At 47.6% G+C, this 25,601-nt stretch overlaps 1 protein-coding gene across 1 annotated transcript; it reads left to right on the top strand.

Moving 5' to 3' along the window:
• The first annotated feature begins 10,641 nt into the window (after nucleotides 1-10,641).
• KCNG1 (potassium voltage-gated channel modifier subfamily G member 1) lies at nucleotides 10,642-24,710 on the top strand. Its single transcript, XM_029071297.1, has 3 exons — nucleotides 10,642-10,972; nucleotides 18,450-19,243; nucleotides 23,639-24,710. The coding sequence occupies exons 2-3, from the start codon at nucleotides 18,485-18,487 to the stop codon at nucleotides 24,410-24,412; spliced, it is 1,533 nt and encodes a 510-aa protein (XP_028927130.1). The 5' UTR covers nucleotides 10,642-10,972; nucleotides 18,450-18,484; the 3' UTR covers nucleotides 24,413-24,710.
• Nucleotides 24,711-25,601: the final 891 nt, after the last annotated feature.

Below are 25,601 nucleotides of genomic sequence, written 5' to 3'. Positions count from 1 at the left end.
AGTACAAGATGGAGGTAAACTGAAATAATAATAATAATGTTGGTATTTGTTAAGCGCTTACTATGTGCAGAGCACTGTTCTAAGCGCTGGGGTAGACATAGGGGAATCGGGTTGTCCCACGTGGGGCTTACAGTCTTAATCCCCATTTTACAGATGAGGTAACTGAGGCCCAGAGAAGTGAAGTGACTTGCCCACAGTCACACAGCTGACAAGTGGCAGAGCTGGGATTCGAACTCACGATCTCTGACTCCAAAGCCCGGGCTCTTCCCACTGAGCCACGAAAGACCTAGGGGTGCCAACTCCAAGATGAATTATGAGTCAGCAGTGTACTACTCAAAATTCAATGTGGTGTTGGGATGTAGAACATGAAGTTAAATGTAGTAATATGCAGACCATGTAAGAGACAGGGAGAAATTCCTTTGGCGTGGCTTAGTGGAAAGAGCACGGGCTTGGGAGTCAGAGGACGTAGGTTCTGATTCCATCTCCGCCACTTGTCTGCCGACCTGGAGCAAGCCGCTTAACTTCTCTGTGCCTCAGTTACCTCATCTGTAAAATGGGGATTAAGACTGTGAGCCCCACGTGGGACAACCTGATCATCTTGTATCTACCTCAGCACTTAGAACAGTGTTTGGCAAATAATAAGCTCTTAACTAATACCATTACTATTATTAATATTATTATTGTTAACAATTCCCTTGGAGAGTAATGACATATCTTGGTGCCAGTAATCTTTGGGAAAGGTGGAGGCTAATCAGTAATCAGAGGTATTTATTAAGCACCGAGTGGAAAGCCCTGTGCTAAGCTCTTGGGAGAGTATGCCAGAAACAAGACGCACCGCCCTCAAGTAGCCCACACTGCCCACTTCCCTGCCCTCAAGGAGCTCACATATCTATGAAAGAGAAAGACAAAGGCATGACTCACTTTTTGTTCTTTAAGGAGAAAATTGCTTCTCTGGGACTGTCTCCTGATCCTCAGGACAGGGAATATTCCTGAAAGGGAACAAACCAATGCCCCAAGGGTGATGGAGAACAGCTTGCTTTTCCTCAGGCAGAGAACAGCTGTCCACTGAACTGGGGGGGCAGTGGTTACTGTAGTTGACAGGACATGGGGATAAGTGGAAATAAAACAGGGAATGCCTCCTGGAGGAGCTGGGATTTCCACAGGTCTTTGAAGCTGGGGAAGAATGTAATAATAATAATAATGTTGGTATTTGTTAAGCACTTACTATGTGCAGAGCACTGTTCTAAGCGCTGGGGTAGACACAGGGGAATCAGGTTGTCCCACATGGGGCTCACAGTCTTAATCCCCATTTTACAGATGAGGTAACTGAGGCACAGAGAAGTTAAGTGACTTGCCCACAGTCACACAGCTGACAAGTGGCAGAGCCGGAATTCTAACCCATGACCTCTGACTCCAAAGCCCGTGCTCTTTCCACTGAGCCACGCGCTTCTCTGAATGTAGCCTGGGGGATATGAAGGAGGAGAGAACTTGCAGGGCTTGGGAAGGGCAGAATCAAGGGTTGGAGATGGGAGAACCCCTCTAACTATCCCCCATCACCATCCTGATCATGCCATTCGTTCATTCAATCGTATTTATTGAGCACTTATTGTGTGCAGAGCACTCTACTAAGCACTTGGAAAGTACAATACAGCAATAGAGACAATCGCGGTCCACCATGGGCTCGCCTTGGCCATCTGGCCTTCAAGAATCACCTTTTAGTACTTAGGTATCCGTTACTATTTTTTCATCCATTTATGTTTGTTTTACTCAATCTGTTGTTTCATTTTTAAACTACTGTACACTTGTCAACTTCCGCTTTAGATGATAAACTTCTCAAGGGCAGGGACTGCATCGTCTATTTCATGCTCTGCTCATTAAAGACCTTTCCATCAATCAATCAGTGGTATTTATGGAGGGCTTACAGTGTACAGCACTGTATTAAGGGGTTGGGAGAATATAACATAATACAGAATATAATGTAATATAGTTGGTAGACATGATCACTGCCCAACAAGGAGCCTACAGTCACACTTTTGATGAGGATGGGGATTGGTAGTCTTTATCTTCTAGGCAGAACAATAGCAACAAGAATAATGATAATAAGAAGAAGAATGGTATTTGTTAAGTGCTTATTCTATATTAAGCACTGTACTACTTGGTACAGATACAAGGTAATCAGGTCCCACAGGGGCTCACAGTCTAAGAAGGAAGGAGAACAGATATTGAATCTCCATTATGCAGAAGAGGGAACTGAAGTAGAGTGAAGTTAAGTGACTTTCCCAAGATTACATAGCAGGTTACCGGAGGAGTCGGAATTAGAACCTAGATTCTCTGATTCCCATGCCATGCTCTTCCCATTAGCCCACACTGCTTTTCACGCTGCCAGAGTAAGAGAACCTGCAGCCACCTAGCCAGCTGCATCTGATTCCTGACCTGGATTAACTCAAGCTAACCAGCTCACTGTATCTTGTCCTCATCTCTTGCACGGACCTCTTGCTCAAGTCCTTCCCCCAGCCAGGGACTCCCTCCCCATTTAAATACCACAGAATTGTACTCTCCCCATTTTCAAAGCCCCTCTGAAATCCCATCTCCAGGAGACCTTCCGATTACCCCAATATATAGCCCCCCCACCCCCATCCCGGACCATTTTTGCACTGCCTTAGCACGGTCGTTCAAACAACTTTCCTTAGCACTTTTGTACCTACCTTATTTTAAACACTACTCTTGTCCATATCCCCTTTTCAATCAATGATATTTATTGAGCACTTACCATGTACAGAGCACTGCACTTTCTTCCTCCTCTCTGTAACTTACTTACTTGTGTCTCCCGGCTAGGCTGTAACTCCTTGAGGGCAGGGAACGTGCCTGCTAAATATATTGTATTCTTCCAAGCGCTTAGCAGCATGACCTAGTGGAAAGAGCCCAGGCATGGGATTCACAGGACCCGGGTTCTAGTCCCGGCTCCGTCATGTACCTGGTGTGTGGCCTTCGGCAGGTCACTTCATTTTTCTCTGCCTCAGTTCCCTCCTCTGCAAAATGGGATTCGATAGCTGTTCTCCCTCCTTCTTAGACTGGGAACCCCATGTGGGACTTGATTATCTTGTAACCACCACAGTGCTGGGTACATAGTAAGCGCTTAACAAATACCACGCTTTATACTGATATTATGATTATTACGGTATTCAGCACACTGTAGGCACTCAAATACTATTGACCGATTGACCAGAATGTGCTATTTGTCAGACATATCCTTTTCTTGAGCTTCCAGGCCACTGACATTTGTGGCCACTGTCCACCTGCAAAAGGAAGGAACTGCGTTGGTTCAGTTAGGAGATTTGAATCCTGGAAGTATGAGGAAGGGCAAGGAGCAGCCAGAGAGCTGAAGCCGTCTGTTTGTGCTGTCAACTGCACCAACTTTGACTGCAGCCACTGCAGTGAATGACCCCTATCAGTCTCAGAGAAGGGACAGCAGGATCTCAACTCCAGATTCAAATGAAGTAAGAGGGAAAGCAGCCCAGAAGCAGAGTAAATCATGACAGGACTAAAAATCTTCCACTGCAGCAAAGCCAGTTCTCCAAGTGGTGCAGCGAATTTGGTTTGTCGACAGGATTCCCCTGACACTTGTAGTGACTTTATCAGCCCAGCATGGCTGATGGTGGTTGTTGTTTTGTAAAGCACATAACAGAGTGCTCTGCACACAGTCAGCGCTCAACAAATACCGCTGATTATTTTCATTCCAGAAAACAAGCTCCAGAAGGTGTGTTTATTTTAAGGAACCTGTGCTATACAGGGAGAAGCGGCATGGCGTAGCGGAAAGGGCATGGGCCTGGGAGTCAGAGGACCTGAGTTCTAATTCCATCTCCACCACTTGTCTGCTGGGTGACCTTGAGCAAATGACTTAACTTCTCCGTCCCCCAGTTCCCTCATCTGCAAAAATGAAGATTCAATACCTGTCCTCCCCTCTACTTACACTGTAAGTCTCATGTGAGACCTGACTATCTTGTATCTACCCCAGCCCTTAGCACAGTGCTTGCCACATAGTAAGCACTTAACAAATACCACAACTATTATTACCATCATTATCATTATTTTTATTATTATGTACAGTGCCATGCCTAATAAATGGAGAATGGATTAAGATTCAAAATATATATCATTTGGGAGTAATAAAATGTTTTTTTGTAAGTTTGGATAAACTTTTTTTAATTTGGCATTTCATAATTTATGTACAACAACATCTGCGGTACAAGTGCTTCTTTGGTAATATTATTCCTTTCTGGCTTTTGTAACTAACCCAAAAAAGGGCTAAAAAGACTAAAAGAGGGCTTGATATCACAACTACTTGAGGAGCTCAGAGCAAAAATGTTAAGGTAAAAGTGTTAATGTTAATAAAAGTTTAGGGAATCTGACTCCAGCATCAACCCAAAGCTTGATTTGGAGGTGAGGGCTCTTGCTTGGAGAGAGAAGAATGAACGACAAAGATATTAAATCAGCAAAACTTGCCCTTCACTGTCAGTTCCGCAAGGCCACGGCAAACTATTTTCAGAGAGGGGAGAACGAGAGTCCTTCAGAAGCAGCACCAAAATGAATGGTATCTCCGAAGAGGATTGGAAGAGAGGCGATTTGGTGTTAAATCTCCCTTAAACTTAAAAGCTAACAACCCAAACTTTACAAGGTGATGTTTGTGTTTAAAATCCCATCACTGCAGCACTGCCTCTGGGAAGGAGCTACTGCATTAAAATGATCACACATTCCAGCAGGGTGAGTGCATTTTGTACTCCTCTAGGGGAACGAATCCAATTTCCCTTAGGAGCAGGATTACAATCACGGTGACTCTTTGTCAATTCTCCCTTTCTCAAGCATCTCTCCCTGACCCTAGAGAAGGAGACCCAAACAGGCCAAAGGGACAATCTCTGAAGATGAAAATTGAAATTATTTCGAACTACAAAATCTCTGGGAGGCTCCAAAGTACGGGCGGCTTCTCGGTGTGTTTTATTATGATGATTTGGCATTTAGACTCAGAAGCGTCTTTCCTGAGGAGCTCAGTCGGATGGGTTAGACAGTAATGAGAAGCAGCAGTAATGAGAAGTGGCTTGTCTAATGGAAAAAGCACAGGCCTGAGAGTCAGAGTGCTTAAGTTTTAAGCCAGGCTCCAAAATTTGCCTCCTGGGTGATCTCGGGAAAGTCCCTTAACTTCTCTGTGCCTCAGTTTCTTCCACTGAAAATGGGGTTTCAATACCCATTCGCCCTACTTGGTCTGTGAGCCCCATGTGGGACAGGGACTGTGTCCAACCAGACTAACGTACCTACCCCAATGCTTAGAACAGTGCTTGATGCAGAGTAAGGGCTTAACATATACCATAATGATGATAATAATGATTATTATTACTAATAGTAAAAATAATAATGTCAAAGCAACTGGAAATTTTACAAATTTCTGTCATTACCTACACCTCTGGCTATAGCATTCTTAATGGGAGAAAGGACAGGAGACGGACGCTTCCTTTCTCAGTAAATGAGTAGGCTATAAATTCACGCAGAGAGTCTGAAACCAAACCTTTGAATTATTGCGTATATTCCCTAAGCCTCCAGTACAACACTCGGCCCCGACTAGGTGCTCAGTAAATACTCTGTTGCTATTGATTTCATATGTGCCCTCCTTATAAGCTCAATGTGGGCAGGGAATGTGTCTGTTACATAGAGAAGCAGCGTGGCTCAGTGGAAAGAGCACGGGCTTTGGAGTCAGAGGTCATGAATTCGAATCTCAGCTCTGCCACTTGTCAGCTGGGTGACTGTGGGCAAGTCACTTCACTTCTCTGTGCCTCAGTTACCTCATCTGTAAAATGGGGATTAAGACTGTGAGCCCCACGTGGGACATCCTGATTCCCCTGTGTCTACCCCAGCGCTTAGAACAGTGCTCGGCACATAGTAAGCGCTTAACAAATACCAACATTATTATTATTGTTATAGTGTACTCTCCCAAGCGCTTAGTATGGTGCTCTGTATACAGTAAGTGCTCAAGAAATAGGATTGATTGATGGATTGATTGCGTAGCCCTGCATCAACTCCACCTGGGACACCTGCCCCATGCTCATCAGACCTCAGGTAGTGAATCACGGGACCTGGCATTGAACATTAGCGCAACATACTTCTGCTTTCACTCCAGAGGTCTCGGATACTGTCAACACTGCCAGGAGACATACACCGGGGAGGTTAAACCCTAGAATGTAAGGATAAACCCTCTAGACTGTAAGCTCACTGTGGGCAGGGAACCTGTCTACCAACGCTGTCATATTGTCCTCTCCCAAGCACTAAGTAGAATGCTCTGCACACAGTAAGCAGCATGATGTAGTGGATAGAGCAGGGGCGTGGGGGTCAGAAGGTCACGGGTTCTAATCCCAGCTCCGCCGGTTGTCTGCCGTGTGACTTTGGGCTAGTCACTTCACTTCTCTGTGCCTCAATTCCCTCATCTATAAAATGGGGATTGAGACCGTGAGCCCCACGTGGGTCAAGGGGCTGCGGCCAACCTGATTTTCTCGTATCCACCCCGGCGCCTAGTACAGTGCCTGGCACATAGTAAACACTTAACAAACACCATAATTAGTAAGCGCTTAGTACAGGGCTCTGCACACAGTAAGCGCTCAATAAATAGGACTGAATGAATAAATACTAGTGATGGATTGATTGATGGGATGGGTCATGAAGGAAGCAAGCTCTGCACACAGTCAACGCTCGATAAATACGACTGAATGAATAAATACTAGTGATGGATTGATTGATGGGATGGGTCATGAAGGAAGCGAGCTCTGCACACAGTCAACGCTCGATAAATACGACTGAATGAATAAATACTAGTGATGGATTGATTGATGGGATGGGTTATGATGGAAGCAAGTGAGCACTTCATAAATCTCGGTGAGCTTGCTAGAGATCTCTGAAACCGAGAATCAATACATTCCTGATGGGAGAAAGGGGGATGAATTAGAAGACTTTTGGCCATCCTTTGCCACCTGAGAAGTCTGTGATTCTTTTTAAAAAAAGGGAAATCTGCAGTGGCCTGGGGAGGAGTGACTGGACAACGCCACCCAGAGGCCAAGAGGCGCACCTGCACTCGGTGCCCGGCCTCTCACCTCGGCCCGCAAAACCCTCTCACAACGTTTTGCAGCTTGCATAGCAGCAAATTGAAAAATGTCGACACCCTATAAGGTACCCGAGAGTCTCAGCGTATTATAAGTGACACTTTTGAGGTGGGAACTTCTTAAGGATGCTTTACCGAAGTTCTGTAAATGGAGTGCCCAGAGTCACATAGCAAGTATTCTTGATTCCATTTATTGCCACTGTTCTTGTCTGTCCGTCTCCCCCGATGAGACTGTAAGCCCGTCAAAGGGCAGGGACTGTCTCTATCTGTTGCCGATTTGTACATTCCAAGCGCTTAGTACAGTGCTCTGCACATAGTAAGCGCTCAGTAAGTACTATTGAATGAATGAATGAAAGTGTGCCTATAATAAATAATTATAATAATAATAATGTTGGTATTCGTTAAGCGCTTACTATGTGCCGAGCACTGTTCTAAGCGCTGGGGTAGATACAGGGTAATCAGGTTGTCCCACGTGAGGCTCACAGTATTCAACCCCATTTTACAGATGAGGTAACTGAGGCACAGAGAAGTCAAGTGACTTGCCCACAGTCACACAGCTAAGTGGCAGAGTCGGGATTCGAACCCATGTCCTCGGACTCCCAAGCCCGGGCTCTTGCCACTGAGCCACTCTGTTTGGGTTGGGGTTAAGGGCTGACTATAGGCTAAGTGCTGGTGGAAATACAAGTTAATCAGGTCGTACACAGTCCTCATAGTCTGAGGGAGGGAGAACAGATATTTTATGCCCGTTTTATAGATGAGGTGACTGAGGCTCCAAGAAGTTAAGTGAATTGCTTGAAGTTCCACAGCAGGTAAGTGGCAGAGGCGACATTAGAATCCAGGTCTTCTGACTCCCATGTTTGGGTTTTTTCCACTAACTGTGCAGTTAGTACTCAATAAATGCCATTGATTGATTGATTCTAAGCACTTGGGTGAGTAGACTATAATGGAGGTTATAGACACATTCCCTGCCCACAAGGAACTTAAAGTCTAGAGGATTCTAATACTGACCGTCAATACTGTCGTTTGTTCTCTTACCTTCGGAAAGGCACTTTCACCTTTTTGTACCTCAACCCACTCATCTGTAAACTGGGGCTAGTAATCCCCATCCCTCCCTATCTCAAATTAGATAACTGGTGCAGAAGTCCTGTTGTGTTTTGTTGTCTGTCTCCCCCTTTTAGACTGTGAGCCCGTTGTTGGGCAGGGAATGTCTATCTGTTGCCGAATTGTACATTCCAAGCACTCTGTACAGTGCTCTGCACACAGTAGGTGCTCAATAAATACGATTGAATGAATGACTGAATAAAAAGTTTTATAAATTAAAAAATCAATATTAATATTGGAGGCCGAAGGGCCTAGTGAAAAGGGGGGAGGGCAGGGAGTCAGGAGACCCGTGTTCTAGTCCCGGCTCCGGCACCTGCCTTGCTGTGTAATCTTGAGCAAGTCATTTAATTTTCATATGCCTCAAATTTCATCTGTAAAATGGGGATAAAAGACCTGTTCTTCCTACCTTTCAGGCTGGGAGGCCCATAGAGACAGGGACTATGCCCAATCTAATTATCGTGTATCTATCCCAGTGTGTGGCAGAATATTTGGCACATAAGCACTTAATAAATAACATCATCCCTATTAGTAGTAGCAATAATAAATGTGAATCTAAGTAGGACGTGGTACAGTACCGTGTAAAGTATTGGGATGTACTGTGGGAGGGGAGATGAATGGAAGTGAGACCGCAAAGTGGCATGGATTGACGACGCTGCTGATGGGTTTGTGTTGTGCCACTCACACTGGCCCTGCCAGTTACGAACCCATAAGGGCATGGAGGACAACAAGCAAATAGGCAGTCAGGGATGATACGTCTTGCAAAGTGTAGATGACGGTACACATGAAATGTACACATGAAGTGTACACATGACGGCATGCCGGGACATCTTTTGGCCAAAGTGACTAATGTGCATTAGAGCCAACCTACAGCCTGTTCTCAGTTGCACAATACTTATATACATATCTGTAATTTATTTATACTGGTGTCTGTCTCCGCCTCTGTTCTTTCATTCAATAGTATTTATTGAGCGCTTACTATGTGCAGAGCACTGTACTAAGCGCTTGGGATGAACAAGTCGGCAACAGATAGAGACAGTCCCTGCCGTTTGACGGGCTTACAGTCTAAGTCTAATCTGTTCTGTAAGGTCACTGTGGGCACGGAACGTGCCTACCAACTCTGTTGTATTGCACTCTCCCAGTGTTCTGCACACAGTTAGCGCTCAATAAATACGATCGATCGATTGAGCCATGACCATGTCTTGGTAGCCACCGTGACCTTGGCCATCTACTTTAGCCAGGTATTTTTCATGATTCCTGTTGAGCCTGCCCTCCAGAGCGAACACCTCCGGTGGGTTCGGAAACCTTCGCTGCTGACTGCACTGTCCCAGCAGATAGATCATTATTAGTATTATTAAGTGCCATCGAGTCATTTCCGATTCACAGCGACTCTATGAATATACTTTCTCCAGAACGTCCTGTCCTCTGCTATAATCAGCAACCTCTCTAAGGGTTCTTCCGCTATCGTTGTTTTGGTCTCTATCCATCTAGCTGTTAGTCTGCCTCTTCCACATTTTCCCTGGACTTTTCCTAGCATTCGTGTCTTCTCCAGAGAATCGGTCCTCCCGATTATGTGTCCAAAATATGCTAATCTAAGTGGAGTCATTTGGCCTTCCAAAGACCACTCTGGTCTAATTCGCTCCAACGTCTATTTGTTGTTTCTCGGGCGGTCCGTGGTATGTGCGGAAGCCTTCTCCGACACCACGTTTCAAAAGAATCTTTCTTTCTATCCGGTTCTTTCACTGTCCGGCCTTCGGATCCATACACGGTCACCGGAAACACCAGAGAGTTGACAGTTTGTACTTTTGTGGCCATTGTTCCAACAGCACGTTTCATGACTCTTCCCGGGCTCTTCACACCAAGTCTTCCTATCGTTAATCTTCGGCGTATTTCTTGGCTACCGGTTTCTTTATTATTGATCAGCGATCGCAGGCGAGAAAAACTGTCCACTATTTCAAGAACCAGGACTCGAATCCTGATTCCCAGAGCGGTGCTCTTTACTTTTGAGTAGCAGAGTGGTATTTTCTTCCACGACGTAGAGGAACCTGGGGAGGCCCTACTGAAAACATCCAGACTCCACCCCAGCTTTGAAAAAGCTTCCTATCTACGAGAAGTGACAGCCACGCAAACGTTTTGCCAAACGGGGGGGGGGGGGGGGGGGGGAGACGGGATTGGTAGGGGGAGCGGAGTGGGGGGAGGGAGGAGAAAGATGGGGAGGGGAGAGGGTGGGGGAGAAAGACAGGGAGAACGGCTCTTTTCCCGATTTCCTTTCTTTTCCTCTCCGAGGACCGTCTGAGCTCTCGGGATCCCTCCCAGCTTGACCGTTCCCTTCTGGGCCGAGGGGCGGCCGGGGAAGAGAGGAAGGAAGAGGCCGGAGGGGGAGGGCATTAAGAAGGAGAGGAGAGAGGAGAGGGGAGTGGAAGCGGGCGGGATTGAGAGGAGAGGGCTCAGGGCAGAGGCTTTCGGCGAAGCCCCGGACGTCTCCCTCTTCCGAAACGCGGAACCTGAGCTCCGGCTTGAAACACGGGAGACTGAAGGGGCGAGGGGGAGAGAGGGCCACTCCTCTCCGGGGTTCCTCGGCTCTCACCCTGGCCACCTGACGCTGGCAGTCCCGAAGCGGGGTGTGGAGGCTTGGATGCAGCAGAAGGTGCAGCGGCGGCAGCAGAGGGTGCAGCAGCAGCAGCAGCAGCAGCAGAAGGTGCAACAGCCGCGGCCGCAGCAGCCAAGAGTTTCCAAGTGAGGCTGCGGTGGAGGCTGGCGGAGGGCCCGAGGCCGGCGGCGGGGCAGCCGGCAGGGGGCGCTGCGGGGGCGCGGGGCGGTTGGCACGTGGAGGGCTCCGGCCCGGGGCGGTCCCGGCCGGGCGGCCCGGTCCTCGGGGCGGGCACAGGTGGGCACCACCCCGGGGGTCGCCGGCCCGGGCTCGGTCCGTCGCCCTGCACCCCCCCCCCCCCGGGGAGCAGGGAGGGAGGCGGACTGGACGGGGGCGGACAGGACCGGACAAGACCGGACAGGGCAGGACTGGACCGGACAAGGCCGGACTGGACAGTACCGGAGTGGACAGGACCGGTCTGGACGGGACAGAACTGGACCGGACCCGACTGGGCAGGACCGGAGAGGACAGGACCGGACTGGACAGGACCGGAGAGGACAGGACCGGACACTCAGCCCAGTTGTCCGTCCCCGCCTGCCCGGAGTCCAGAGAGGGGCTGGGCGGAGCGGGGCCGCGGGCAGCAGGCAGAGCCGGGCGCATCCCTTCGCTGCCCCTGCCCCGGCAGCCCGAGGGGCAGAGGGGGCTGGTCCCGTCCATCCCTCCCTCCGTCCATCCGTCCGCAGGGCAGGGATGCCCCCCCCCCCCCGGGCCTCGCCCCCAGGACTGGCAGCGCTGACCAGCCCGAGCACCACGTTTGGAGTTTGCCCCGCGGGCCCCGGAGCCGGGCGGGTCGCCCGATCGCCCCCACCCACCATTCATTCAGTCGTATTTACCGAGCGCTTTACTCTGGGCAGAGCACTGTACCAAGCGCTTGGAATGGACAGTTCGACAACAGATAGAGGCAATCCCTGCCCAGTGACGGGCTCACAGTCCAAACGACGCACCCACCATCACCCCCGCCCAGCAACACCCTGCACCGACTGCCAACTTTAGGCCGTTCCGTCCGGCTGCGGCTTGTCCGGCCCGCCCGGCCTTCCTCCTCTGGGGCCTTTGCCGTAGCGGGGCCCTTTCTCCCTCGCCCCTCTGCGGGGTTGCCCGGGTTTCTGCCCTCGCCAACGGCTTTCCTCTCGCCAACTCCTCTGCCCATTTACTGCCTTCTCTCTGCCCGTTAACCAACCCCCCTGGAGCGGAGCCGAAGGGTTCGGCGCCCGTTCTGGCTGCTAAAGGGTGGATGCCCATTCTTCATGCCGCCTCGTGGCTGGCCCTTTCTGCTTTTCGGTTTTAGTAATAATAGTAATAACGGTAATAATGCCATTTGCTAAGTGCTTACTATGCGCCAGGCACGGTGCTGAGCGCTGGGGTGGATACGGGTAAATTGGGTTGGACGCAGTCCCTGTCCCATGTGGGGCTCACAGTCTCAATCCCCATTTTACAGATGAGGTAACTGAGTCCCAGAGAAGTGAAGTGACTTGCCATTTGTTTTAATGGTATGTGTTTCTTCCCGCTCACCGGCAAAGCAGCTCGCAAAGGAAAAGGGAAAGCGATCACTGGTGATGGCCTTGGTATGTTTAGTGCTTTCTGTTAAAGCACTTACCAGGTGCCGGCACTGTACCGGCCACTGAGGTAGATACAAGGTAATCGGGTTGGACGCAACCCCACGTGGAGCTTAGTCTTAATCCCCGTTTTACAGAGGAGGTAACAGGCACAGAGAAGTAAAGCGACTTGCCCGGAGTCGCACAGCAGACGAGTGGCAGAGCCGGGATTAGAGCCCCGGTCCTTCTGATTCCCCGGGGCCTCGCTCTATCCACCAGGCTATGCTGCCTCTCTCTCAGGAGTGGTGTCTGAATGTGTAACTCCCAGAAGGAGGCACCTCTGTCGATCAATCAGTGGCATTTATTGAACACTTACTGTGTGCAGAGCACTGTACTAAACACTAGAGAGAGTACAAAAGAGTTGGTAGACACATTCCCTGTCCACAACAAGCTCGTGACACCCCTGTTTGGAGTTCCGGCAGATGCTGTCTCTCCTGGGTCTGCTTCGCTAAAACAAGCACGAGGAAATATCCCCACCATTTTTACCCAGCATTAAGTTGGAAAATATAAAGGCTCTACATTTTACCCAGCATTAAGTTGGGTTGGTGATAATGGTGCAGTCATTGTAGATGTTTGGGAGTTGAGATTTATTAAAATGTAACTGTTGAGGGCTGTTGGTGTGGTTTGAAGTCTTTAGAAGATTAAATAGGCCAAATCTGATAGATAATGGCAGTACCATATGCTAAATGATTGAACGTGGAGGCCATCTGTCTTTGGAGAGAGTGTGTGAATTTCTCAGCCACTTGCCCCAACTGCCCTGGTGCTTGGTGAATCTGACCTGTTGAATTTTAGTAAATTAATTTTGCCCCTAATGAACATAGGAGGGTGCTAATACCTCAAAGACGTGAGCAGAAAGAACATCCTTCAAAACTGAAGAATAACGGGGCTGTTGACTCATTGCAGGGCATGTGTGTTTGTGTATGTGTGTGTGTGTGTGTGTGTGTGTACGTGTGATTGAAAAGTGGTTTGTGGCGGTGATTTTGTGGAACTGGAGTACAATTTAACATGAGAAAATTAGCGAATAGTTTAAGACGACCCCAGACACCCATTTGAGCATGTATTGCTCACTTGGGCCCCATATGATCTTGGCACTAGTGTCACCTGTGCACAACTTGAAAATCCCTGCATCACAGAGCCCTAAAGTCAACCGTGCTTTTCAGAAACATGTCTCAAGTGCAGTTGTGAAATTGCTATCCAGTTGTTAGCCAGAGCCACAAGGGCTTATGTTTCTGATCCCTTAAGAGTGGGCTACAGTGTCCTCTCTGACCCCTCCTTCAAACCCCACAATCCTTGCCCGATGCCCTACATTTCCGACAGTGGAATTTCTGCCGAGATCAGAATCATTCCAAACGGCATCCCTCTTTAGACAAAACAGATAGACATAAGCCTCCACCTGAGAGGAAAATGTAGAGTTGGAAAGTTGTTTAGAATTGATATTTGCATAGGTAAACACCCTCCTTCTTTACACCCATCCATCTGGAGCCCTAGACTCTGCAGCCTTAAAACTTACCCTGTGGGAACATGTCAGCAAACGGAGTGGAAAAGAGTAGCTGGTGTAGTTTTTCTCCGTGATTGCAGAGCTTTTTCTTTGGTAGGGTTTAGTGTCTCTGTCTCCAATTACAGTCCAAGGGAAAAAATCAGTGAGGAGGTCTCGGAGCATCTCGATGAAATATCTCTTCTGGCTCCAGCCTGAAAGCTTCTCCCATTGGGAGGCAGCATGACCTAGTGGAAAAAGCATGGGCCTGGAGTCAGAGGACTTGGGTTCTAATCCTAGCTCGGCCACTTTTTTTTTTTGGTATTTGTTAAGCACTTATGTGCCGGGCACTGTACTAAACACTTGGCTGCTGGGTGGCCTTCAGCAAGTCACAATTATTCTACGCCTGAGTTTCCTCAGTTGTAAACTGAGGGTACAGTACTGTGTCCCACATGATTATCTTGTTTCTACCCCAGTTCTTAGCACACCCTTTTACACATAGTAAGTGTTTAACCAATACTGATTATTATTATTATCATTATCATTATTAACTGAACTGGCAGTTTTGTTAGCTCACCAGGTACAGGCTGGGGAGATCCTCTGAACACCATCAGGGTTTTCCGTGAGGAATAGGGTCTTTTTGCTTTTGTTCCCCCGAGAAATGTTGTGGGAGCAATTTTTTATGGTATTTGTAAAGTGCTTACTATGTGCCAGGCACTGTATTAAGCGCTGAGATAGATACAAGCTAATCTGGTTGGACCCAGTCCCTATCCCACAGGGGCTCACAGTCTTAATCCCCGTTTTCCAGATAAGGTAAGTGAGGGCACAGAGAAATGATGTGATTCGCCCAAGGTCGCAGAGCAGACAAGTGGTGGAGCCAGGGTTAGGGTCCAGGTCCTTCTGACTCCAGGCCTGAGCTCTATCCACTAGGGCATGCTCTGCTTCCCATTTGTTCTCTATTCGATCTGGATTGCAAAAACACGGCACTTTGGCCGTTTTGGAACCTCAGCACAGTGTGCCTTCTGAGATTATGCTGTTGTTGAATTTGGAAGCAATCCGGGAAAGACTGGTGTAGTCGGATCACTAAATCGTCACTGTTATGAAAAGGAAAGGCGAATGGGAGGTGGAGAATGAAAACGCCTAACAATTTCACTGGGGCTCCTTAACCCTCGTGCTCCTTCTTTGTCCATCTGATCAGGGCCACTTAGCCCATCTCTAGTGCCTGAGTCCATTCTCATTACTACTAATAATAATGATGGCATGTGTTAAGCGCTTACTATGTGCAAAGCACTGTTCTAAGAGCTGGGGGGGATACAAGGTGATCAAGTCGTCCCACGTGGGGCTCACGGTCTTAATCCCCATTTTCCAGATGAGGTAACTGAGGCCCAGAGAAGTTAAGTGACTTGCCCAAAGTCACACAGCTGAAAAGCGGCAGAGCCGGGATTAGAACCCATGACTTCTGACTCCCAAGCCCGGGCTCTTTCCACTGAGCCACGCTGCTTCTGCATTAACATTTTAATTGGAGAGAAATGCAGCATGACATCAGTGTTCGTTTGAACTTGTCCACTTTGTGTGTCCAATAAAGCAAACCTGGCCATAGATTGAGCTCAGCAGCATTTAAAATCTGGCAGTGGCAAAGAAAGGGCAGCCATAGATAGTAGTTTATGATGCCACAGGTCACATGGTGTTCCCTCTGCATATTGCGCACCCACAAACACACACAAAGACGCTCTCTCACTTGCACAAAATGAAGGGTCCAGTACTGAGCCAGTAAGATTCTTGAAAACTATTGGCTGGGAGAAGGAAAGGTGGACTATAGAGAAACCGAAAAGTGGGCTCTGCAAGTAGAAACCTGCCTCACCATGGTGGCTACAAAACACAAAAGGAAAGAATTTTCTTTTTCCTTTTTTTTTTATACTTCACAAATTTGATTCTGTTTCATGATGCACGGAACTGCCTGAGTCAGAGGCACAGATGCAACTCTTGATCCGGAAGAATTACACCAGTTTACTGCCAGGGAAATCAATCCAGACTTCCCTGGGAAATCACCATAGTAGAGAACTAGAGTTTTGTAAATAGCAGATTTTCTCAATTATCTGCTGCTTCTGCTGATTTTGTGACATCCAGTACATAATGATTATTTTCCCCATGATGGGTGATTATTTATCCATCTTTTTTCCCAGTGGCTATCACCAAACTCAGGATGTTATATTCTTTGCAAGAATTTGGAAAATGGGAGCCTGGCTTTCACACGCTTTGGCCATTTGTTGAGCAGTAACATGGCCAATGGCCACGGTCTCCGTTCAAGAAATCTTCTTTCGTTCGGCAACATTTATTTAGTACCCACTGGGTGTTAATTCCTGTACTGGGTCAAATGGGGAGAAGGAGAAAGATATGGCCTCTTGAAAAATACAATTTACAGTATGGAAGCAAATCAGATTCAAATTCACCAGCATACCACATAAACATAATGAAAATGACAAAGGCCTACAACCAGTAAAACTCATGAGGACCCACATACCTTGTATTTGTGTAGTGCTTTGATTTTTCCAAAGCACTTTTATATCAGTTGAAGTAGGGAGAGGGCTGCGGTGTGACCTTGGGCAAGTCATTTAACTTCTCTGAGCCTCGGTTTCCTTATTTATGGATACAATATCTGGTCTCCCTCCTACTTAGACTCTGAGCCTCACATGGGACATGGGCAGTACCCAACCTGATTATCTTATATCTTCCCCAGGGCTTAGCAGAGTGCCTGGCACACGGTCCACTAAAACGTAAGCTCGTTGTGGGCAGGGAAGGGGATCTACCAACTCTGTTTTAGTGTCCTCTCCCAAGCTCTTAGGACAGTGTTCTGCACAGAGTGAGTGCTCAATAAATACCAGTGATTGATTGACTGACGGCATGCTAGTTTAGAATGAGGTTGCAACTAATAAAAAAAAAAGCATTCCCCATTTTTTCAGGGGATTTCATTTCTGAAACAAATTTATGACCTTGACTTCTCCATTTATACATCAGAGAAGAGTAGACCTGCCCTTGTATTTTCCCCACCCGGCCCCTGCAGCCAAACACATGTACATATGCACACACCAGAGACCCATCAATGAACTTTAAAAAAAGTGTCTAATCCTCATTTAGCAAATTAGTCTCCTGCCGTCTCTGAGGAGCCAAGTGCTGCAGGGAAGGAGAATAAAATATTCATTATCTGTCGGTGAACTTGTAGCCAGGAAACAGGACATTGGGGTTTTTTTTCACATTATATTGCTTTCTGGGTAGAATACTTTTCAAGTAGAGTGATGTATGGCAACATTATCATGGCAAATGAAAGACCGTAAGCTCCCTGAGGGTATGGATCGTGTCTGCCAATTCTAGTGTACTCTCTTAAGTGCTTAGTACAGTGCTCTGCACACAGTAATTGCTCAATAAAGACCATTGATTTGCCAGGACTTGGGGAAATAGCTATAGTGAAAAGCTGAGATGGTCCAAAGGTTAGGATTTTTAGAGAGAAAACTAAGAGAACTTGGTTCTATGGTCTGTTTATTGAATAGCTCTAAGGATACAATATATGCCTCTTCCAGGGACATGCCCTTGTTAAATAAAAAGTAAAATTTACTCCCCTGGTGAATTTTTTTTTATCTTTGAGGGTGAAGCCGCATCTATTTTATGATGCAAACTTGGAGACATTTTTTGAAAGGAAGCTCTGTTACTTGAATTTAATGACTAGAAAAAATTAGCCAGAAAAAAACCCCAAAACTATTTCACAGCTACCATTCAGAAGCATCCTACAAATAGGTCCTCAATGGATGCAATGGATGGAATGGATGCAATTGCAGAGGGAAAACCCGGAAAGGTGGAGCCAGTTGGAATGAATAAAGAGTAATTCATCTCTGTACCTTATAATTGCGGGACTATTAGTCTGCAAAACTAATAACTGTGCTATTTCTTAAGCACTTACAATGTGCCGAACACTCTGATGAGCTCTGGGGCTAGACAGACTATAAACAGATCGGGTTTGGAGGCGTGTAGCGGGCATCATTTTACAGAGATTCATAAACACTGCCTTTAAAATCATTTTCACCTTCATTGGAACTGAATTCCTAGTAATCGTACCAGTGGGTTTCTGGAGAAAAAAGGCAATGCAAAGAATTGAAATTTTGCTCGATCTCAAAATCTCTGTGGCGTCAGAGCACTTTTAGAAGCCACGAGCAAAAGGAGCGGAGAGTGGGGTGGAAGTCCACAGCTGGGCTTTCTGTGTGAGCCTTCCCTCACAGAGAGTGGAGCATTTTGGCTGCTGCTTCTGCCTTACCAAGCAGCTGAGAATGAGCTGCTGGCAGCCCCTTTTTCTGCCGTGGTTATTCACTGATCTTAAAATAGTCCTGCGAGCAGCATGGTCATCATTGTCACTGCTTACCCGAGGCCAAACACCTGAATGATTGTCAGAAAAACTGTCTCTCTGTCCCTTTTTTTTTTTTACCCCCTCCCTTCCCCATCTTGTTTCAGAATTCCAAGGAGGAATGTAAAGTCCGGTTGCCAAAATGACTCTCTTGCCCGGAGAGAACTCGGACTACGACTACAGCGCCCTGAGCTGTGTGTCCGATACCTCCTTCAACCACACCTTCTTCCCCGAGTCGCACTCGCTCAAGGGAGTGTTTTACCAAAGAGCCCGGCTTCTCCCCCCGCGAGAGGATCTCTACCAGAGCGCTCAGCCCGAGGATCGCAAACGCCACATCATCATCAACGTGGGGGGCATCAGGTACCTGTTGCCGTGGACCACCCTCGACGGGTTCCCCCTGACCCGGCTCGGGCAGCTCAAGTCCTGCACCAACTTTGACGACATCCTGAACGTCTGCGACGACTACGACGTGACCTGCAACGAGTTCTTTTTCGACCGCAACCCCGGGGCCTTCCGGACCATCCTGACCTTCCTGCGGGTGGGGAAGTTGCGTCTGCTGAGGGAGATGTGTGCCCTCTCCTTCCGGGAGGAGCTCCTCTACTGGGGCATCGAGGAGGGCAACCTGGATTGGTGCTGCCAGCGCCGCTACCTGCAGAAGATCGAGGAGTTCACGGAGATGAACGAGAGGGAGGACGACCTGCTGGAGAGCGAGAGCCTGGCGGAAGTGGCCGAGGAGGCCCGGGTGGGCCTGTGTATGAAGGGGCTGCGGGACATGGTGGAGAGGCCTCAGTCGGGGCTGCCGGGGAAAGTGTTCGCATGCCTGTCTGTGCTATTTGTGACCATCACCGCCGTGAACTTGTCTATCAGCACCATGCCCATCCTAAGAGAAGAGGAAGAACAGGTGAGTTCCGGCCCGGGTCGGCCGCGGTTCGGATCTCCGGGGCCCCGAGAGCACAGTCGCTGGCTTTCCCGGCCAAAACCGAGGCCCCCGTGGCCTAAAGTGAACGGTTATTAATGCCAGGCCTGGGAAATGAATCGGACGGGTGCAATTTGAGGCCCCCTCTGTCAGCTAAAAGGTGCTCTCTGTGAGGAGATAAAAGCATCTGCAGCTAATAGGCAAGAGCAGATTTTACAGAGGAGTGTTTTATAGGTGGGAAGCAGGCGTGGCAACTTAAATGACAGACTAACTGGGACAGCTTGTCGGATGCACATTTTTTTTTCAGCCCTAATATCTGTGATTGTGCTTTGACTAATATCTGGGGAACACAGGTCACAAAGCTCAAATTCTGCACCTGGCTCAATCCCTGAGTGTGTGTGTGTTTGTGTGTGTGTGTGCACACATGGAAGGGTGGGTGTATAGACCATAGTAACATCCAGGGTAGCATGTGTACCTAGGGCCAGCTTCTTCTCATCACTACTAACTAGTTCCAAATCAAGACCCTCGAGAAAAACTCAGTTGTCCCCCAAGGTTCATTCATTCGATAGCGTGCACTGAGATCCCACTGTTTGAGGAGCTTTGAACTGGAGCTATGGGGATTACAAAACAGAAAAGAAGATGCAGGCCCCGACTTCAAGACACAGGGACTCTTGTCCGACCTAATTAACTCGGACCTACCCCCCAGCACTTGAGCATGGTTGACTCAAACCAAGAGCTTAACCAATACCATAAAAAAAAAAAGCGGAGGGATTGTGACTCGTACATCCGCAGTGATTTTTCCCTGGGTAACCCTTGCCACTGCACCACAGGAAAAATGACTGAGAATAAATTTAAATTTAGAAACATGCAAAAAGGCATATCCCCTCCCCAGCCCACTTCTCTCCGTTCCCCCTGACTCCACCATCTTCAGGGATCTGCAGGAGGATTGTGCTTACCATGGCCGCTCTGGAGAAGTTGGGAGGAACTAGGAACTAGCCATACAGACTGCAGATATCTTAGAGGCAGAAGGGAGTATTTGAATAGATGAGTGGGAGCGTAACACCTCACAACTCCCCTGGCCTCTGTTGCTACAATGGTTTTATGTTCCTGGCAAGTCGCCAGGATTACACTCCACCCTCCTTGCCCCTCATTTAGTGAAATGGCACTGAGATCTTTCCAGCGAGAGGCTAGAACTGGAAACGTTAACCCTTGGGATTAAGTGACCTCCCCTCAAGAAAGTGCTATAAAATGAGAAGTGGAGAGGGCCAGCACAAAATGCTGAAGGATGCCTAGCTGGAAAATAAGGATGAGAGAAGAAGCAAAGGAGAGAGGGGAGGTAGTCGGAGCAGTTTGAAGAGAACCTGGAAAATTCCTTAAAGACAAGGCTAAAAAGAACTTCAATCAATCAATCCGTCAGTCAGTGGTATTTATTGAGCACTTATTGTTTGCAGAGCATTGTACTAAGTGTTTGGGAGAGTACAACAGAGTTGGTAGACATGGTCCCTGCCCACAACAAGCTTACAGTCTAGAGGAGAGACATATTAATATAAGTAAATAAATCATAGATATATACATAATTTCTATGGTGAACTCATTGTGGTAAGAGAGCATGTCTACCCACTCGGTTTTATTGTTATATTGTACTCTCTCAAGTACCTAGTTCAGTGCTCTGCCCACAGTAGGCACTCAATAAATAGGATTGATTGATAAAAAGGAGAGTTTGCATGTCACATCAAAGGCAGAGAAGAGGTTTGGAAAAATGAGCACAGAAAAGCTAGCATTGGATTTGGTTAGATTTGGAAACTTCAGCTAAAAGCAGTTTCAGTGAAATGTTGAAAGGAAAACCAGACTAAAGGTCATCAAAAACAGATTTGAATGGAAACACCGGATGTGGATGGCATGTCCCGACACTTTAGATGTTCAATGAAGGAGAGGAGAATTTGTGGGGTTTTTTGTGTTTTTTTAATGGTACATTTTATGGGCTTACTTTGTGCCAAGCACTGTATTAAGTACTGGGATAGATAAAAGATAATCAGGTTGGAAACAATCCCTAAACCACATGAGGCTCACAGTTAATATAGGTGGGAGTAGGATTTAAGGCCGAATTTATGGATGAGGAAAGTGAGGCAGGAAGAAGTTAAATGGCTTACCCAAGGTCACCTAGCAGTCAAGTGGCATTAGAACCCAGGCCCTCTGACGCCCAGGCCTGTGCTTTTTCTACTAGACCAAACTGCTTCTCAAGATGGAGATGAAGAAGAGCAAGATCTTTCATGAATGAGAACGCTGGGAACTTGTCACAGGAAATGAGGTTAGCTTCATCGAAAAAGAGGGATACCTGTTTCTCAGAAAAACCAGGAAGAAGAGATGGGAATATTATGATGGGGAAGATGCATCTGAATATTCTGATCACATCAATAAAGAAGGATAGTGAGGTCATCAGCTGTTATTAAGAAGTGGAGGGCCTGGAGGCTTTAGAAAGGAATTTTAAATTTGGAAGAGCAGTTGAGGGTTGTGGGCCAGAGTGTCAAGAAGAATAAAAGAATCACCTTGATGTGATTGAAGCAGAATTTTGGCATGGCTAAAGCTGGTCAGTTTGGGATATTTTCTGATGAGTTTAAAGAAGTGAGAGCCAGATTCAGTGTGTGAGTTCGCTTGAGTGTAGGGAGGAGAACTGCAGTCGGTGGTGTTTATTGAGTGCTTCCTGTGTGCAAGTCACTGTTCTAACCGTTTGGGAGAGTATAAGAGAGTTACTATTGTTCTTTCCCTCACACGTGGGGTAAGAGGGGTGGCTGATGCCTGGGATAATAAAACAGGGTGAAAAGGCTTGAAATCTCGGGAATCTAGAGTCGTTGGAGCAGGGAGGTGTCAGGGGGCTCTAGTTAGAGAGAGTTTGAAATTTAAAAGAGAAGCAGAGTGGCGTTGGGGAAAGATCATGGGCCTGAGAGTCAGAAGGACTTGGGTACTAATCCCAGCTTCGCCACTTGTCTGCTGGGTAACCTTGGATAAGTCACTTATCTTCTCTGTGCCTCAGTGACCTTCTCTGTAAACTGGGGATTAAGACTGTGAGTCCCATGTGAGACAGGGACTGTGTCCACCCTGATTAACTTGTATCTATTACAGTGCCTGGCACATAATAATAACAATAATAATGGTATTTCTTAAGCACTTACTATGTGCCAAGCACTTCCAAGCGCTCAGTTAGAGACAAGGTCATCAGGTTGGACACAGTCCCTGTCCCACATGGGGCTCACACTCTTGTCCCCCTTTTACATATGAGGTATCCGAGACCCAGAAAAGTTAAGTGACTTGCCCAAGGTCACACAGCAGATAAGTGGCAGAGCCGGGATTAGAACACAGGTCCTTCTGACTCCCAGGCCCATGCTCTATCCATTAGACCATGCTGTTTCTCAGACAAAGTGCTTAACAAATACCATTAAAATGGGGTGAGGGGGAGTTGGAGGAGTGCAATAGTACTGTAGTGCAAGAGAGAGTGAGAGAGTTGGTGCTTATCAACCCTTCCTGTGTGCAGAGCACTGTACTAAGGGACTGAGAAAATACAGTACAATAAAATCGGCAGGCAAGATTACTACCCTCAAGGGGCTTATAGACCAGTAGAGTTTGAAGTTGGAAGAGGAGGATAGTACCCTATTTGTGACCTTTGAGGACAAGGAGCATCATCTGATAACGATGTTCTGATTTGCCCTGTAGGATCGTAGCAAATGTGTGGAGGAGATGAAGGTCAGTAGAGCCTCGAAGAGTGAGGAAGTGTTAGGCAGCGGTGTGCAAAGGTCAGCCGGTTGCATGTTAGAATCACCAGGAGGACTGTGCAGGAGGCAGGGTGGGGAGGGAGAAACGAACCATAAGCTGAAATTGTCCAGAAATGAGAAGCTGTAGCAGCTGTCAAAGGGGAATGTCTTGGCCTTGAACAGATCAGCTGATGATATCCAGGTGGCAAGGGGTCACGTGGCATTTAAAGGAAAGGAGGAGACATCAGTTCTTTGTAGATGAATGCCACGATAAAGCAGGTTAAAATTGTGCCCTTCAACCCAGGGTGCCTTAGATCCTTAAAGCTTTATTCAGGCCCCACCTCAGCTCATTAGCAATATTAAAATTTATTTATTAGGCTGATCCATGCACGTCGCTCCCTGGGAGTAAGTTGGGCGTGAACTCTTTCAGGGCCAGTGCTTTGCAGCTTCCTTCTGTAGCATCTGTACCAGGCTGGGAAAATCATAAAACTGGCCTTCGTGGTCTCACTTCTGAAGTGGCTATCGCTCCCAGGAGGGGGACTTACCTCTGAGTCCTCTAACTCCCGAGACCGTAGCTCAGTTTGAATAACTGAAAACTTCCGTGATTCCCCGCAACGCCTCCTCTCTATTCCAGGGCGAGTGTTCCCAGATGTGCTACAACATCTTCATCGTGGAATCCGTCTGTGTGGCATGGTTCTCCCTGGAGTTCCTGCTGAGATTCGTTCAAGCGCCCAGCAAGTTTGCCTTCCTGCGGAGCCCCTTGACCCTGATCGACCTAGTAGCCATCCTCCCGTACTACATCACCCTGGTGGTCGACACCACATCCGTGGGCCACAAGAAGCCGAGCTCGGGCAACAGCTACCTGGACAAGGTTGGCCTCGTCCTGCGCATCCTCCGTGCCTTGAGGATCTTGTACGTCATGAGGCTGGCCCGCCACTCTCTGGGCCTGCAGACCCTCGGACTCACCGCCCGCAGGTGCACCCGGGAGTTTGGGTTGTTGCTGCTGTTCCTCTGTGTCGCCATCGCCCTCTTCGCCCCGCTGCTGTACGTCATTGAGAACGAGATGGCCGACACCCAGGAGTTCACCAGCATCCCGGCCTGCTATTGGTGGGCGGTCATCACCATGACGACGGTGGGCTACGGCGACATGGTGCCCAGGAGCATCCCCGGCCAGGTGGTGGCTCTGAGCAGCATCCTGAGCGGGATCCTGCTCATGGCGTTCCCGGTCACGTCCATCTTCCACACGTTCTCCCGCTCCTACCTAGAGCTGAAGCAGGAGCAGGAGAGGATCATGTTCAGGAGGGCGCAATTCTTGATCAAAACCAAGTCGCAGTTAAGTAACGGGTCACAGGACAGCGACATTTTGTTTGGGAGCGTCTCCTCGGAGGCGCGAGACAACAACAACTGAAATGACGGGTCACCCCTGCCCCTCACGGACAGCGGCTCTGTGGTCATAGGCCTTTTCTCATTTGCTTCCGGAGCTCTCGACGGCAGCAGCACGAGGCGGTCTTAAGTCCAACGGGCAAGCGGTGAAGCTTCCCGATAAATGACACTTGGGGGCATTACCTCTGAAAGGCAAAAAAAAAAAAAAATACGTTATGTGGCATCAAAGACCATCATTTGTATCATAAAGCCATGTACATTTTCCCTACTTTGTAGTAGTGATGATCTCAATTTCCATCAATAAAGAGATGGGTTTTCTTTTTTGGGCTATGTAAATGATTTAAGCACTAGAAAATTCTGTGCAATTATAGAAGATTATATATGAACGATTTTTAGAGGAAAAAAGATTCTCTTTTCAAAATAGATTCTGCTAAAGAGATTTTTTTAAAAAAAAAAGAAATGTTCCATATAGCTTAGCCCCACACGGGGTAATAAAATTGGATTACAGAAGGGTCTTGGGGGGGGGGGGTACCTTAAATAGCTTCTTTTCTAAATGATGTAAATCAGTAGGTTTTTGGGAAAATGCAGCCATACCTGATTTATTTGTTACCTTTCTGAGGAGGCTGCAACAGCACCCAGAACTTACATTTACATACATTTAAATGTATCAATGGTATTTATTGAGCACTTACCCGATGCAGAGCACTGTACCTAAGCACTCATCCCTTCACTTCAGACATGAACTAGGAATAGGGTGGAAAAAATATCGGTTTCATCATCCAGCCCTGCTGATTGGGGGTTGCTCCAACTCTCAGCTTTGAGAGTTGACTGTGGGGCCTCTTCTCTAGGTCAGGAAACCAAAATTATCACAGCAAGTTTTAGTGATGCAGAAAGGAAATATCACTTGAGTCATGGGGGACTCATTAAAGTCTCCTATGACAAACTCCCAGTGACTCACCAGGAAAAGTAAGTTTTCTGACTAATTAGCCCTGCCTTTAACCAGTACAGTACGCGCACAGCAATCAAAAATTACTGCAGTGATAATAATGATAATAATACTCTTCTGGATACTCTTCTTTGAGAGGCAGGAGGATAATTTTAAAATGCAAAACCGGCAGGAAGGTAACATGAACAGAGCAAATGGAGTCTTGTTTGGGGGGTCTGTCTTTTTTCTTCCCCCCTCAGGAAAAACACCCACACGACGGCATCAGGAA

Source organism: Ornithorhynchus anatinus, chromosome 8 (genome assembly GCF_004115215.2).
Source record: "Ornithorhynchus anatinus isolate Pmale09 chromosome 8, mOrnAna1.pri.v4, whole genome shotgun sequence".
NCBI lineage: Eukaryota > Metazoa > Chordata > Mammalia > Monotremata > Ornithorhynchidae > Ornithorhynchus > Ornithorhynchus anatinus.
The sequence above is the reverse complement of the archived record's forward strand: the minus strand, read 5'-3'. Positions and strand labels throughout refer to the sequence as shown.